We start from the raw sequence: 14,938 nt of genomic DNA on the forward strand, positions 1-14,938 counted from the left end.
TGTCCACACTGTCAGCTGCGTTATACAGTCCTGTAGTGTCCACTGTAAGGCCCCAACTCTTCCAAAAGTTTAAAGAAAAAAGTTTGGGGAAAAAAGTTATTGAATTGAATGTCAGTGATTCTTAAGACTTTGGTCCAAACATTTTCTCTCCACAGCAATTTATACAATTATTTATAAAACACCTGAATAAAATAAGGCCCAATTCAAACTGAATCTATGTCTGAAGCCTCTGGAGTCCAGACAAATGACTGGGCTCTTTGTGAAACTCAGAGTTTGTAGTTTTGGCTGATTTGTCTGATTTTACTCTCTGCACAGATTTTTGGATAAATATAGGAGTACGTATAGCTGTGTCTGGGGGGATCGTCTGATAGACAGCAGATTGAACATTTGTTGGGTTCTGACAGCGTCAAAGCTGAAGCATATATCACTAAAAATGAGATTTAAGGACTAAAAAAGAGGAAATTGAGCATACTTTCATCAAATAGAACTGCATATACCTGAGGTGTGTATACAGTTTTGCTTGAAATTACTACGCAAAATATATAGAAAATTGTTGGAAATATACTGGCAATAGCAGGGATTAAAGTCTAAACAATGCCATGAGTTTGCCCTTTTTGCATAATTTTTCTTGTCAAAACCTGCACTGGTGTGGAAAAAAAAAGATTAGTCACGTTAAATATAACTGTGTACATGATATTTCAATAATCTGATCAGAAATCGTTGAGCTGATTTTTGGGGATGCAGGAAAACATTGCAAATGACATGTAGCCAGTGTCATTTCATTATACATGATTCCCTTCGTGTTTGATCTAATATCTTTTGGCTTGTATTTCAGCGGTGGACATCTCTAATGGCATTTCCCTTTTACTAACTTCATTATGATAGAATCTAATTACATTACACTATTGTTGATTACATGATTACTGTTAAATACTCCGCTCTCTCTGTCTCCGCTTTTAGACTGACACTGCCCTCCGTCGTGGACCTTGTAGCTCCAACAGTCTGTAATTTAGTCTTTGAGTGTTTCGAGCCAGTGTCTCTCTCAACAACTGAAAAATTGTTCAGCAGTGAAAGCCTCCCTTGTGTCCACTGGATATAATTCCAAGGACGTTTTTGATTCTATTGGACTTTATATTTCTAATGTTGTGAACTTTTTTCCTACTGTCCTGTCATGAAATAGCCAAATATTGACCCAAATATTCTTTCTAACTTTTTGTTTTAGAAAAGGTTGCATATAACCAACTGCAGGCTTACCTTAATCTTAATAAGATCTGGTTTTAAATCCCAGCAAAGTACCGAAACAGCTCTTTTAATAGTTTTGAATGACCTGCTTTTAACTGTTGACCTCGGTAAATCTGCAGTTCTTTTGTTTTTATACTTCTGCCTTCGACACGGTGCATCACAGCATCCTTCTGTCCCGCCCGGAGACACACGTGGCATTAAGTGTACACCACTCTTGGTTTCGATCTTATCTGTCAGACAGGAGTATTTCTCTGAACCTGGGACAGTACTCCTCCTCTGTGTGTCCCCAAGAGTACTGTGTGCCCCAGGGTTCTACATTAGCTCCAGCCCTCTTCGCTCTGTACATGTTTCCCCTGGGTGATGTTTTTGTAGAAAGCACTATGTCACATTTCATTCAAATATCTGCCAGTGACCGTCAACGACAGCCAGACCTCAGTCAAAGCTCTGCACGATTGTCTCAGGGATGTGCAAACTTGGCTGAGCACGAACTTCATGAACTTAAATCAAAATAAAATTGAGATTGTGGTGCCTATCACACTGTCATGCCCACTGCTTGAGCATGACAGTGTGATTGGTCCTGTGTCCTATTATTGTCGTCCTGCAGTGAGGAATCTTGGGGTGATTGTGGACTCTGTGTTCAAACTGGACACGCACATTAGCTCTGTCATAAAGTCCAGCTTCTTTCAGTTGAGGCTCTTTGCCCTACGTTCCACAGGCAGATTTTGAAAAAACAATCCACATTTGTAACGTTGTGTCTGGATTATTGTAATAGTTTGTGTGTAGAGCTGAACCAGGCCGCCCTGCAGCTCTTACAGAATGTCCAGAATGCAAAAACTAAGAGAGAACCTGCAATTGGCAACCTGCACTGGCCCCTATTTCATATCAAGTGCAATTCAAAATTATATTGATTGTGTTTATGTGTCTGCACTCTATGGGTCCTCTTTATTTGAGGGAGTTACTGCAGCTCTATACTCCACCCAGAGCACTGAGGTCAGCTGTGCCCAAAGTCAGGCTCAAGACCAGAGGTGACACAGCCTTTTCTGTGGCAGCGTATGGAACAGCGCCCCCTGCCTGTCAGATCCTCTCAGTCTTTAATACAGTTTAAGACTAGACTGAAAACCCCCCTCTTCTCCCTGGCATTTAATACTATCCAGACACACCAAGATGTCCTGGTGTGTTATTGCTCTTTGCCTGTGTATTGTGTTATCTGTATATTTGTTTTTTGTTGACTTTTATGTGAAGCATTTCGGACAGCTGAAGTTGTTTTAAATGTGCTATATAAATAATCTCAAATTGAATTGAACTAAACTGAAAATACATGCGTGCAAATAGTCTGAAGTGTCTTGCTTAAGGAAACAAAGGCAGTATGTCATGCCAGTTCTGAGAATCAGTCCACCAGTTTGCAATGCTTTGTAGATTTTACACTCACAATATATTACATTTTTAATTCAGTTTTACAGTTTCAAGGCTATCCGCGCAACAATACAATAAAAATGTGTGTTTCCTTTAGACTGAAATGCACTGAGAATGTACTGTGTTGAAATAATGCTACTTTCAAAATGTGAATCTCAGGTTTTTCCCATCAGTGCAAACAGCAGCTCTCTCTCCTTAGCAATGCCCCTTTGCTACGTCACCTCACCGTGGAACGCACTGCACCAGGGACACATACCTGAACAACTAAACGCCCTGCTATTGTCCCTCAAAGAGAACAGAATTAAAGCCGCCTTTGTAGACATGGATCCGCCTATTCACTCCACTCTCAGCTATGCTACAAAGTCTGCAGCGTTCGGCAGTGACGTACAGCCTTTGTGTGCCTCTGACTGCTTTTGAATTAGTTAGAAAAATTATGATTTCTTTTGTGGTCCTGGACAGGTGCTTAGCAACAAGAACGCACTTTATATCTTTTGTTTTACTTTTCTACAGGCTAGTTATGTTAAAAATGCTGTAACAGATTTAACTATCTTCAAAACGTGAAAATCAGAAGTAGTTCATTTTATTCCTCCCTTTCTCAGCGCATTCCTAGGATCATAATTATGCACTGTGAAGAGTTTATAAGCACTTTTCACAACTTTCAGAGGCTACAGTGGAGTTTTTCTGTCATAGTAATGCTAATGCTTTACATTATGTCTATACGGAGAGAAGACAAATTGTACTTTCTTACATGAAAAAGATGTTTTTGTAGTCATGCTAACAGCGCACTTCCTGGTTCTGAGAGATAAAAGCTGCAGACGGTACACGGTTTTCACCCTAAGAGCTGCTTTTACATTATGTCTGTACGGGGGAAAACAAATTGTACTTTCTTACATGAAAAAGATGTTTTTGTACTAATGCTAACAGCGCACTTCCTGGTTCTCGCAGATAAAAGCTGCAGATACACAGGGATCTAATTTTGACCCTAAGAGCATCTCCCTGGATGAAATTTTTTGTACAATACATCTGTACTGAGGCAAGACAAATTTTCCTCAAAAACATGAAAAAAATGAAGCAAAGGCTTTTTAAAGACACAAATGGACAAAAAAAAAAAGAAATTGTGCTCTCATGCAAGAAACTCTGCAGTGTTTGGTAATAACGCCGAGCCTTTGTGCACCTCTAATTGCTTCTGAACTATTTAGAAAAATGATGATTCTGAGATATTTTCTCTTTTGTGGTCCTGGACAGGTGCTTAGCAACAAGAACACACTGACCCTGAAAGCGGTGAAGCAAGAGGACGCCGGGAAGTACTTGTGCCGGGCGGTGGTCCCCAGAGTGGGAGCAGCGGAGAAGGAAGTGTCCCTCACCGTCAATGGTCAGTATCCTGTACAGTCAGAGGGGGAATGAGGGACTGTGATCTGGTCAGGGCTAGTGTTTGGAAAACTGTGGAGGTCAAAGAAGTACCGTAGGGAGATAACAGTGTTCAAATCTCATGGTGTGATGTTTATTTATTGTGATGTAGTACTTAAAAAACTATGCCTCTTGCAGTCATTGGTACCAGATTTCAAAAGTTTACATATATAGTGTCAATAGCTATATTTAATTATGTAAAAGTAGTTTCTTTGTTAGCGGCTTTGAAAGAGCGAAAAGGACATAATTGCAACTCGCACCAATATTCTTAGATATTGGTATATTCGAATATTCGTAAAAAAGTCTATAGAGTAGACCTGTCATAACACATAAATGATAATACTGAAATCAAACTATGAACCAGAATTATCTCCCACAAAGTATTCTAAATGTACAATATGAGCTGCAATAAATAAATGCCAGAATATAACATTTACATAGTTAGTTTGTGTCTGTAATGAGTCATTCAAGTTCATAATGCAAACTTCGACTATCATAATACAGAAAAATAAACAAAAATATAAAATTAGTACAAAGATGGCTGCGTTTTCACATTCTCATCAAACTTTTAAATGTGTAAATAAAAACCCCGTAGGCCCTGCAGCACTGACTTCAGCAAGTCAAAGGCGCTGTACTTGATTTCTACTGTCTTAAAAACGTTTAAAAAAAATTCCTCATTTACTTTATGCATTCCGAGCATCCTAATTATTCACTGTGATGAGTTTATAAGCGTTCATAACTTTCAGAGGCCAAACCGCACTTTTGTCATCATAGTAATGCTAACAACTGGCCTAATCTCACACTTTTTGCTTCTCAGACAATATAACTTTTTTAATTAGATGCAGGCACAATGACCTCAAGAGCTGCTTATACAATATATCTGAGCTGGGGCTGGACTAATTTTGCTCAAATATGTGGAAAAAGATCGGGTGCAGCCCTTTTAAGAGAGAGGTATAGAAATCATTATAATTTATAATACTATTTTGGTCAACAAGGTTGTTCTTATAGTGTGTGTTATAGAACCACAGTGGAAGACATTATGAAAAAGTCACTTAAAGAGCCCATATTACAGTATTTTTGGTCTATGTTATAATGTTTCCTCATCACAAACAGACCTGGAGTTGTGTTTTGTTTCATTCATACAAGTTTAATGAACAAATCCTGCATATTTAGGCTCAGTTCCACCTTGTGACATCATGTGGTGATACAGGAAGTACCCCGCTGTGTTTTAATCTCCATACACCTTCACGAGAATCATTTGGATAATTTCAGATATGGAATTTCCAGTCTGTATGAACAAAAGGTAAACAGTAGCTGCTAACTTGAAAAGTACCACCTCATGACATCACAAAGTGGAACAGAGCATTTTGAGCTGTGGAAATGTAGACAGACTAATAATAAAGACGTGCGAATAAAACAAAACACAACTCCAGTCATGTTTTGATGAGGTAACAAAAGCTCACAAGAGTCTATTTTGCGTAATGACCTTTAATGCGTTTAACTGCTTTACACGTACAAATGCAACGGTGTCTTGACTTCACGCCAAATCACACAGCCTCGCTTTATTCCCTTCATCGTCCAACAGTGTCAGATGAAAGGCGACATTAAAGCCCGCGCCGACTTTAAACCCTCCCCGCGACTGTCAGTGGAAGTTAATAAGGAGCATATCATCGATTCCTAATGGCCGGCGGCACGCCTTTATTCGTGCCGTGGATGATAGGCGTAGTTCAATGAAAAATGATCCACGGCCCTTCTGAATTAATCAGCGAGAGGGAAATAAATGGACAGCTGTTTATTGGAAAGACGTTTTAAGGTCATGCTGAAATGTGGCTGCGAGATGACACATTTTTGAAGGGAGGCTTTGGCTCAATAACATTTGGGATGGATTAGGTGAGGATGGAAGTGCACGCTACGGCCGCGAGCTTCAAGGTTATGGCAGCCATATGTTTAATCTTTCTGATAACCATCAACATTCTGTATACTGCTATTGATTGAGTTATTAAAGGAGCTATGTAGCCTGCACTAGTTTGAAAAAAAAAACAAAAAAAACTGAACCTGGGTTGGAGGACAAGTACAAGTTTTTCCCATTCTCAGTTGCCGTGGGCGCCGACATTGTCATTCGGGTTGTATTATTTTGCATGGGGCTGCCGGTCTTGACAGCAAATTAGTTCTATATAGACGACGGAGCCATTTTAAAGCCTCCCAGAGAATCGGTGCTGTGTTGACTTGTTGGTCACGTGGACATAGAACGAACACAAATCAGACTCCTTTATATAAGATTTTAGAGGTGAAACTTTTCCCAAATTCTCCATTGAAATGAATGGGATTCCCACTTAACAGGCAAAGAAAACCTGGTTTGGAGCGTTTACGGCAAAAGTGGGCGGGGCAGGTTAAGATCAGTGTTGGACAGTGTACACTCCAGCAGCAAAAGCACTGATAAATGATCGGCTGTCGGTGCTGGGGTTTAGGTAGTGACCATTCAGATCAGATTTAGATCTTTTAGGTTTAAACCAACTGGATTTCAGCGTTGAAACTGACAACCCAAATGAGAGACTTATGTGAGGCTCATTCTGGTTTCTGATGAGCCAAAACACCAAATTAAAACAACTTGGTTATCATATCCAATGTTTTTTGTAACTAAGAATAAATCAGCATTACAATTGTTATCAGTAAAAAGCTATATTTGATTTGAATTTTTCTTCTTTAGGTCATGTTTACAAAGTTTAAAATTAAAATCTTGCATCCAGTTCCTTTAACAGTTATTGACAAAGTGAAAAGAATGCCAAAAAAGCAAATCTAAAATTCTCTTTGCTTATATTGTGGCTTCTCTGTCCTATAGCAACTTTAAATTGTATTCACCCTTTTATCTGCTGTGATGCCTCTTGCACTGTTTCTCTATTCGACTGATGGGTTTACTGTGTGAGTGCTGGCTGGCCTCTCTCCCTCGGGGCCACTGGGAAAAAAGGAAAAATGGTGCGCATTTGAGCGGGGAATAGGAAATATTTGATTTCTCCCGGTCAGCACTTTCTCAATCTGCAGCGGGCCTCTCCAGTGTCAGCCCTGTCACTCGGCCCCGTCCTGCGTCTTACCCAAACAACACGGGCCCTGGATTTATGAAAAACACTGACCCCTCTGTAGCTCAAAGTCTTTTTGACCCGCCATCCACCAGTACTTCCATCTACTTTGTATGCAGCACCCAGTCTGACCTGTCATATGCAGCGAAATGGCTATAAAAAATGGGCCTTTTCTCAGCACATAGGTTATGTTTCAGTGAAATTGAGCTGTTCAGATTTGCCGGGGTAAAAATAATACTTTAGGATGCCCTATGGTGAGTTAAAGCCACTTAAAATAGAAGGCTATGTAAAGAAACCCGAATACACTTTTAATTCATTTTAATTTAGTAAAATGTGCCATACATTTCAAGATGTATCATAAACTGTTCTGAGGAAAGCATAAACCAATAACTTAAATGCAAAATCAACTTTTTGGAGCCCTCTACCATCTTATAACTTTGTTTCCTAATCAAAAGCATGCTTGTTTGAGTAATCTAGTGATCTCTCCTGAGCCCTTTTCGACCCCCTCCTTATTGTTAGCGCATAGATTGTATAAAGAAGTTGACTAAGTAAATGTGACGTCACCCATAGCGTTCAGTTCCATTCAAATGAAGCCCATTTGGAGCACAGTTTCATATTTGGACTTCGAACGTGAGTATCATAGCAACCAAAGAGCCAATCTGGAGCAAGGCTGTTGAAGGTAACGCCCCTTCCCGCTCCTATCGCTGGTTTAGCTCGGAGTGGGCACTTAGCAAAGCTGTCAATCAAATCTGTTGCTAACACTAGCGATAGTGACCTCTGGGAAAGAAGACGTCCGATTTGTCTGTTATTAATGTTCATGTATTCATTTACGGACAAATAGTGAAATAAAAATACCTGGATCATGTAGGTTTTGTTTGACAATAAAATAACTGTATGCATAAAAATAACACCTTTAATTTGTTAACTAGATTCATCAAACTGTTTCTAGCCTTGGGCACTAAATTGTCAATCATCGTGTGCCTTAACATTGCATTTCATTCATATTTATTGGTGAGTTTAATTATTCAAATTTGCAGGACAGTCAATGACAACCGCTGCTAGCTGCTGTCTCTTACATATTGATCACAAATGTCACATAGTTTTACAGTTACATTACTTTTATTTTTTATTTATGTTTTTCCTGATCCTCATTTAATATCACTTTTTAATGAGATGCAAGTACAGCGGACATATTTTGACCTCAAAGGCTTATTCTACAATATATCTGAACTGGGGCTGGACTAATTTTTCCCAAATACATGGAAAAAGATCGAGTACAGCCCTTTTAAGAGAAAGGTAGAGAAATAATTAGAATTTATACTACTACTTTGGTCAGAAAGGTGGTTCTTATAGTGTGTTTTATAGAGTTGCAGTGGCAAACATTATGAATAGAAATTGAAACATATAGAATGAAAAAGTGACTTAAAGGGCCCATATTACACAATTTTTAATCTATGTTACAATGGCAAACATACCTGGAGTTGTGTTTTGTTTCACTCACGCATGTTGAACACACAAACCCTGCATATTTAGGCGAAAAAGTTCTCTCAAACAGAAAAAAACACTCAGTTCCACCTTGTGATGTCATGTGGTAATACAGGAAGTGCTCTCTTTCACTAGAATCATTTGGATGATTTCACCCATATGCGCCACTTAACTAAACATCTAATTTGTGTTAAGATGGACTTTATTATCCCCATAGAAAATGTGTTCTCCTTCAAACCAGCAGTACTAGTATCTTGGTCAGGAGTACCTAGCTTGAGAATCAGCCAATATCGTGAATGGTTGAAGATGGAAACTTGAGCACCGTTTTCCGTGACACAAGAAGAACGTGCAAATGGGCCCCATGTAATCTGTCTTCTTGTATCGCCCCACATTCATACTCACTTATTACCCTTTATTGACACAACGACATTCTATGGATCAATTATATGCAGATTTTCCAGAATGTTGTAGTAGTATGAGTTTAAGGGTAGGCCCTTAAACTCAAACCAGGTTCAACATTTGGCAATTTATTATGTGGCTATATCATGGCAAAGTACAATGTAATCTATAGTAAGTCATCTCTAATCTCATAATTATGAAAACCACCTCCTATTGGTGGGTTTAAGATGACATCACAACACTCTGTAGGCCACATATTATACACTGCCTGGCCGAAAAAAAAGGTCACACACGCTAATATTTCATTGTTCCACCTTTAGCTTTGATTACGTCACACATTCACTGTGGCATTGTTTTGATTAGTTCCTCCAATGTCACAAGATTTATTTCCATCCAGTGTTGCATTAATTTTTCACCCAGATGTTGCATTGATGATGGTCGAGTCTGACGCTGCACAAAGCCTTCTCCAGCACATCCCAAAGATTCTCAATGGGGTTAAGGTCTGGACTCTGTGGTGGACAATCCATGTGTGAAAATGATGTCTCATGCTCCTGAACCACTCTTTCACAATTTGAGCCCGATGAATCATGGCATTGTCATCTTGGAATATGCCCGTGTCATCAGGGAAGAAAACATCCATTGATGGAATAACCTGGTCATTCAGTATATTCAGGTGTCAGCTGACCTCATTCTTTGAGCACAGACTGTTGCTAAACCTAGACCTGACCAACTGCAGCAACCCCAACATATTTGCTTAGTTAAAACCAGGTGGCGACTTTTTTTTTTGGCCGAGCAGTGTATTATCAGGTTCAACATTTGTGTATTTACCTTTTGGATGTTTCATAGTGAAGTACAAGTATAATCTATAGTCTAAAACTCTCTCTTGCTCCCCATCTCGCACTACGACATCAACACATGATTGAATCTGACAACCTCATCCTGTCCAAGTTGTTTGCATTGAAATCCGTCGGCATGGTAACCACGCCTGATCCTAGCTACGCCTTATTTCACATTACAAGCCCTCTTTGAGTGATTATAATATTTAAACCGTCTATGCGCACGCCTTCTACCATAAATCGCCGGGCTTTATAACAGCCAGTCCCTTAACGCGATCTACAGTTCTGATTTACATCCCAAGAAGCAGCTATAAAGATCCCCCAAAGTCTATCTGAGAGGTAGATTGGATTAAGGCACGGTTTATTTTACGCTCAAAGCCAATTAAAAGCAGCAAATAAATAATGCCAGGGATTTTTCTTTTTTTTTTTTTTTTCCTTTACAGTGCATGGTTTTGCCCTTGGAGCCCGGCCTCTCCTCTCTTGGTTAATATATGAGGAGCGATTGCCAAGTAGACATATAGCCAAGTTTTTTTGTATTTTTTATTTATATATTTATATATATACTTTTTATGGTTGATGATTGAGTGTCTTTGCCTTGGCTGTGCTGTCCGCAGGTCCTCCCACTATCTCCAGCACGCAGACCCAGCAGGCACTCTACGGAGAGAAGGGCCAGATCAAATGCTTCATTCGCAGCACCCCTCCGCCGGACCGCATCGTGAGTCATGGGATAAGACGCCCAACACATCCATGTCTTAGCACCTGAAGGATCCAGGGTGTATTATGGGGGATGGGGCTGGGAATTGGTTCATAGAGGAAACAACAAACAAATGAAATTCTGAAATTGTATCATGATTTGATTAGTATTTCAAACACACACTATCTGATCGTTGTAGAGAAGGTTTCAGTCGTGGTCATCTGGACACTGTTTTTGCAAGACATTTAGACTCCCATTCAGACGTCAATTTCAGTTTGATACTGTTGACACTACTGACCTGAGACACTAGGGTTAATACTACCTTGACTTAACTATGTCTAGCCCCAAAGTGACAGTGATGGAAGAAGTACTCAATTCTGTTAAGTAAAAGTACAAATACAGGAGCAAAAAAAAAAAAAAAACTCAAATAAAAGTAAAAGTATCAGATGAAAAAATCTATTTAAGTAAAACAGATTTTGAGGTCTTATATGGCTTCAAATTTATTGATTTTGATAAAGATTTATGCTGAATTTTGTTCAGTAGAAACAATTTAGTTGTGTTTTTTAGCTGTTTTTATTTTTTTATTTTTTTTCCCTCAAACTATAAAAGTGTTAAAAATAAACCCTCAGCCTTTTCATCAGGTCTCAAATAATAATAAAAAATACTTTTACTTTTCACTCTAATATTTTGTTGGACCGCCTTTAGCTTTGATTATGGTACACATTCACTGTATGTAGTCGAGTAGAAAGTACAGATACCTGCTCTCAAAAGTAGTGAAGTAAAAGTAAAAAATACCCAGTGTAAAATGTGCTTAAGTAACATACAGATACCTAAAATGTATTCTCATACTTTTCTACTTTTACTTTGTTACGCTCCAGCACTGCAAAGAGAGGAGTTTTAGAGTGAAACCTGATTAGCTAATCAGTTACTTAACTATGCAGAAGGTGAGGCAGCCGATGTACAATAGGGGCATAACGACCCATAATGATGTTAGCAAGTAAACAAGGGCAGGGCAGTTTCACTCTAAAACTCTTCCCTGGGCACTGGAGTTATCTCAGAATAGGATCAACCCTAATGTCTCAAGCCAGTACCATCAAATTGAATAAAAGCTGATGTGTCCAGATGCTCATCTTTGTTGAGTAAGTTTAGTAAAACATAAAGGGGGCAAAATGTTGTAGGAAGATGTTTTGCTGCTCATCCAAGTCGCTTCTTCAGTTCTGCTCAGATTACTGATGCAGACTGCCTTATATCTATCTGAAGCTAGCTACACTCAAAACTCAAAACTCTGTTGTTTACAGTTTCTGTTGGTAGGCTAGGTCTGTTGTGCCAACCTAAGTGCGCACTGTGCCTGAATCCTACTTAGCATAGTCATTCAAACCCCTAATGAGTGGTTTCACACCTATTAGCTTGAATGAGCAGCAAAACTCCTACAACGTTTTGTCCAGTTGACAGATTTTATTTCTCTTTTGCTGCGGACTGAGGGATTACACAGATATGGCTAAATGTCTACTTCTACAGTCAGTAAAATTTTATGTGGTTACCCAAATACAGATCCTCCTTACGAAAAATACAGTGAGCTATTGGACTGGTGATTTATTTTTAAAGCTGCATTATATAACTTTTTTGTGGCACCACCTACTTGTCTTTCAAATTCATGAAACTTACAAAAGAAAAGATTATTTGTACCAGTTTTAGCTACCTGCAGTTCCTGAGCAGGTGAACACACATTAAAAATACACATTTCATTACAATGACATTATAAGAAGTTCTTCATTAACATCAGCAGTAAAATGCCAGCACAGCATGTCTCCTACAGTTCACACAAATATTAAAAATCATTATGTGCAAGTTTGTACAATGAATACAGAACAAATTATACATGGATTTGAGACTAGCAGGACAAACAGTAGGACATGTGTGGAATAATCATGGCATTGACATATGTGAAAGTGGCCTCGACTGTGACGGTGTTCCTTGTTTATCTTATGGGACAGAGGTTGTATCGGATTGAGTTGATCGAGTCTCCATGTAGATGTTATTCCTTTGCATGGAATTCAGCTAAAAAAAGGTATCCATGTCACATTTATTCAATTACAGGTGCTGTTATTGCTAAAACATACCTAGTAAATTAATAAAATCCTGCAGTTCCTCCACTCAAAAACGTACACAATGCACCTTTAAGTACTCACTGATACAATAAAACATGTCAGCATCATCATCAGAACGACGTTATTGCTGGCAGTGTGTTAAAAAACATACAAACAGCAGTAGTGAAGAAAAAATACACTCCAATTTAATACTTTGTAATGAAAAAAAAAAATTATACAAGATTTTGTCCACGTACTACATTGATCCACTTTCCCTCTAGTCTTCACCATTAGAGTCCACACAGCCAGGCGCCAGCTCAAATGAACTTCAAATTAGCTCTGATTCTGAAGTTTTAGCCATTTTTGAGTTTCATAATAGTTAAACTTTAGTCTAATGAAAACAGAAGGGAGCCCGGACCGGCGAGACTATATAAGCATCAATAATTAGTGTGGGCCAATCCGTCTCGTTCTCCTGGTGAAATGAGAACGTTTGATTTGCCCACATTAGGAGATAATTAGGGAACATTAAAGGATGATTCAAAGTGGGCCGCCATGAGTGAGTTATAGCCTAAATGTGTGTAGGAACGTCCCTCAAGTCTTTATGGAGCCGCTCAGTTCGTTTGAGGTAAGGGTGCAGTTATAGCCAAATAAAAACTAGAGGTGTTGTGGACTGTTGTTGTTTCCTTAGGCAGGACACTCTTGTTTTTGTTTGAATAAGTTTTGATGATTCAAGCAGCAAACTATAAAAAACTACAATACATATTAATTGAGAAGAAGTGAGTAAAAGAAAAATAAGTATGTTAGTAAAGACAATGACAACTTCTTAGTTATCGGACAATAAAAGGATGTATAATTAAAAGTAGACGGCACACTGCAGACATATTTTTACTTCAAGAGCCGTTATCTTTGTACTTGGGTAAATTTAGCTCAAATACAAGCAAATAATATTAATATAGGCGTCTGTGGAATTCCTCAGTCGCCCAGGTCTGATCCATAGTAAAGGCCGAAGTTAAATCTGTCAACTGGACATTAATATAAGTACTCATATCACTTTGGCTTGCCAGAGCATAAAATTCAGCCAAAATTCAATTCAATTCAATTCATTTATTTTTGTAACGCCCAAAATCACAACAACAGTTGTCTCGAAGGGCGTTCATGTTTTGGTTGATGGGGGAAACCGGAGTACCCGGAGGAAACCCATCCAGACACGGGGAGAAACATGAAAAACTCCACACAGAAAGGCCTGGTGACCCGGGGATCGAACCAACCTTCTTGCTGTGAGACATGAGTGATGGCACTCAGTCACCGTGCCGCCAAGACACAAAAAACAAAACAACAGGAAGAATCAGACACAACAAGAAAAATCAGACACAACAGGAAAAATCAGACACAACAGGAAAAATCAGACAACATAAGAAATCGGCCAGGAGACCAGACGAGGAGGAGGAGAGCCGGGCGAGGAGGAGGAGAGCCAGGCAAGGAGGAGGTCCAACTGTCATCGGGGCATCTGAAAGAGATACACTCCACAGGGGGAGTGGGACAGGGGACAACATGTGAATAGCATTGCTGATGAGAAAATAGGGCAAAGTAGAGGATCATTAATCTCAATACCTATGGTATTGAGATTAATGACTAAAGTATTAAAATGTGGACTAAAGTAAGAGTAATGTTACTTAATATAAATATACTTCAAGTAAAAGTATAAAGTACAAGCTAAAAAGTATTTGGAGAAACTAGAACTTCAACTGTATAATCCAGGGGTGTCCAAATTTTTTTCACCGAGGGCCGCATACTGAAACATATTTGAAGCGGTGGGCCACAAAACAGTATCAAATGGTGCATTTAACATAGTTTTGAAAGAACCATTTTACCTTTAATAAGGCTTAGATTATTATGTTTAGGTCTGTGTCATAATGCAGTGTGATATTATTCAGGTTATAGAGGTAGAATCTCTTAGGTTTGTAGTAAAAAAAATATTTCCTGATCAATTGGGGCAGTTTAGGAGGAGGCGTGAGGGCCAAAAAAATTGATCTGAGGGCCGCATTTGGCCCTTGGGCCGTAGTTTGGACAGTCATCTGTATTAACCATAGCAAAAGAAAAACTCAAATCTGTCAAAAGTTGTAGGAGTGATGACGTTTCACTGCTCATCCAAGCCCCTTCTTCAGTTCTGGTCAGATTGCTGCTGGACACTGCCTTATATCTGTCTGAAGGGAGGAGCTAACTACACTGACACTAACACACTTATTTGTTTCCAGTTTCTATTTGTTGGCTATGTCTATTTAGCATGTTTTCATTTTTTCT

General features: G+C 39.0%; 1 protein-coding gene across 1 annotated transcript in view; it reads left to right on the forward strand.

Annotated features, from left to right (window-relative positions):
• Positions 1 to 14,938, forward strand: part of LOC117380906 (kin of IRRE-like protein 3) — a 529,472-nt gene that overhangs the window by 487,000 nt on the left and 27,534 nt on the right. Inside the window, exons 9-10 of the mRNA XM_055226425.1 lie at positions 3,901 to 4,027; positions 10,471 to 10,571. Of these exons, the coding sequence (XP_055082400.1) occupies positions 3,901 to 4,027; positions 10,471 to 10,571 (228 nt within the window). The remainder of the gene's footprint in view (positions 1 to 3,900; positions 4,028 to 10,470; positions 10,572 to 14,938) is intronic.

The sequence above is a fragment of the Periophthalmus magnuspinnatus genome, chromosome 14 (assembly GCF_009829125.3).
Source record: "Periophthalmus magnuspinnatus isolate fPerMag1 chromosome 14, fPerMag1.2.pri, whole genome shotgun sequence".
Lineage (NCBI taxonomy): Eukaryota > Metazoa > Chordata > Actinopteri > Gobiiformes > Gobiidae > Periophthalmus > Periophthalmus magnuspinnatus.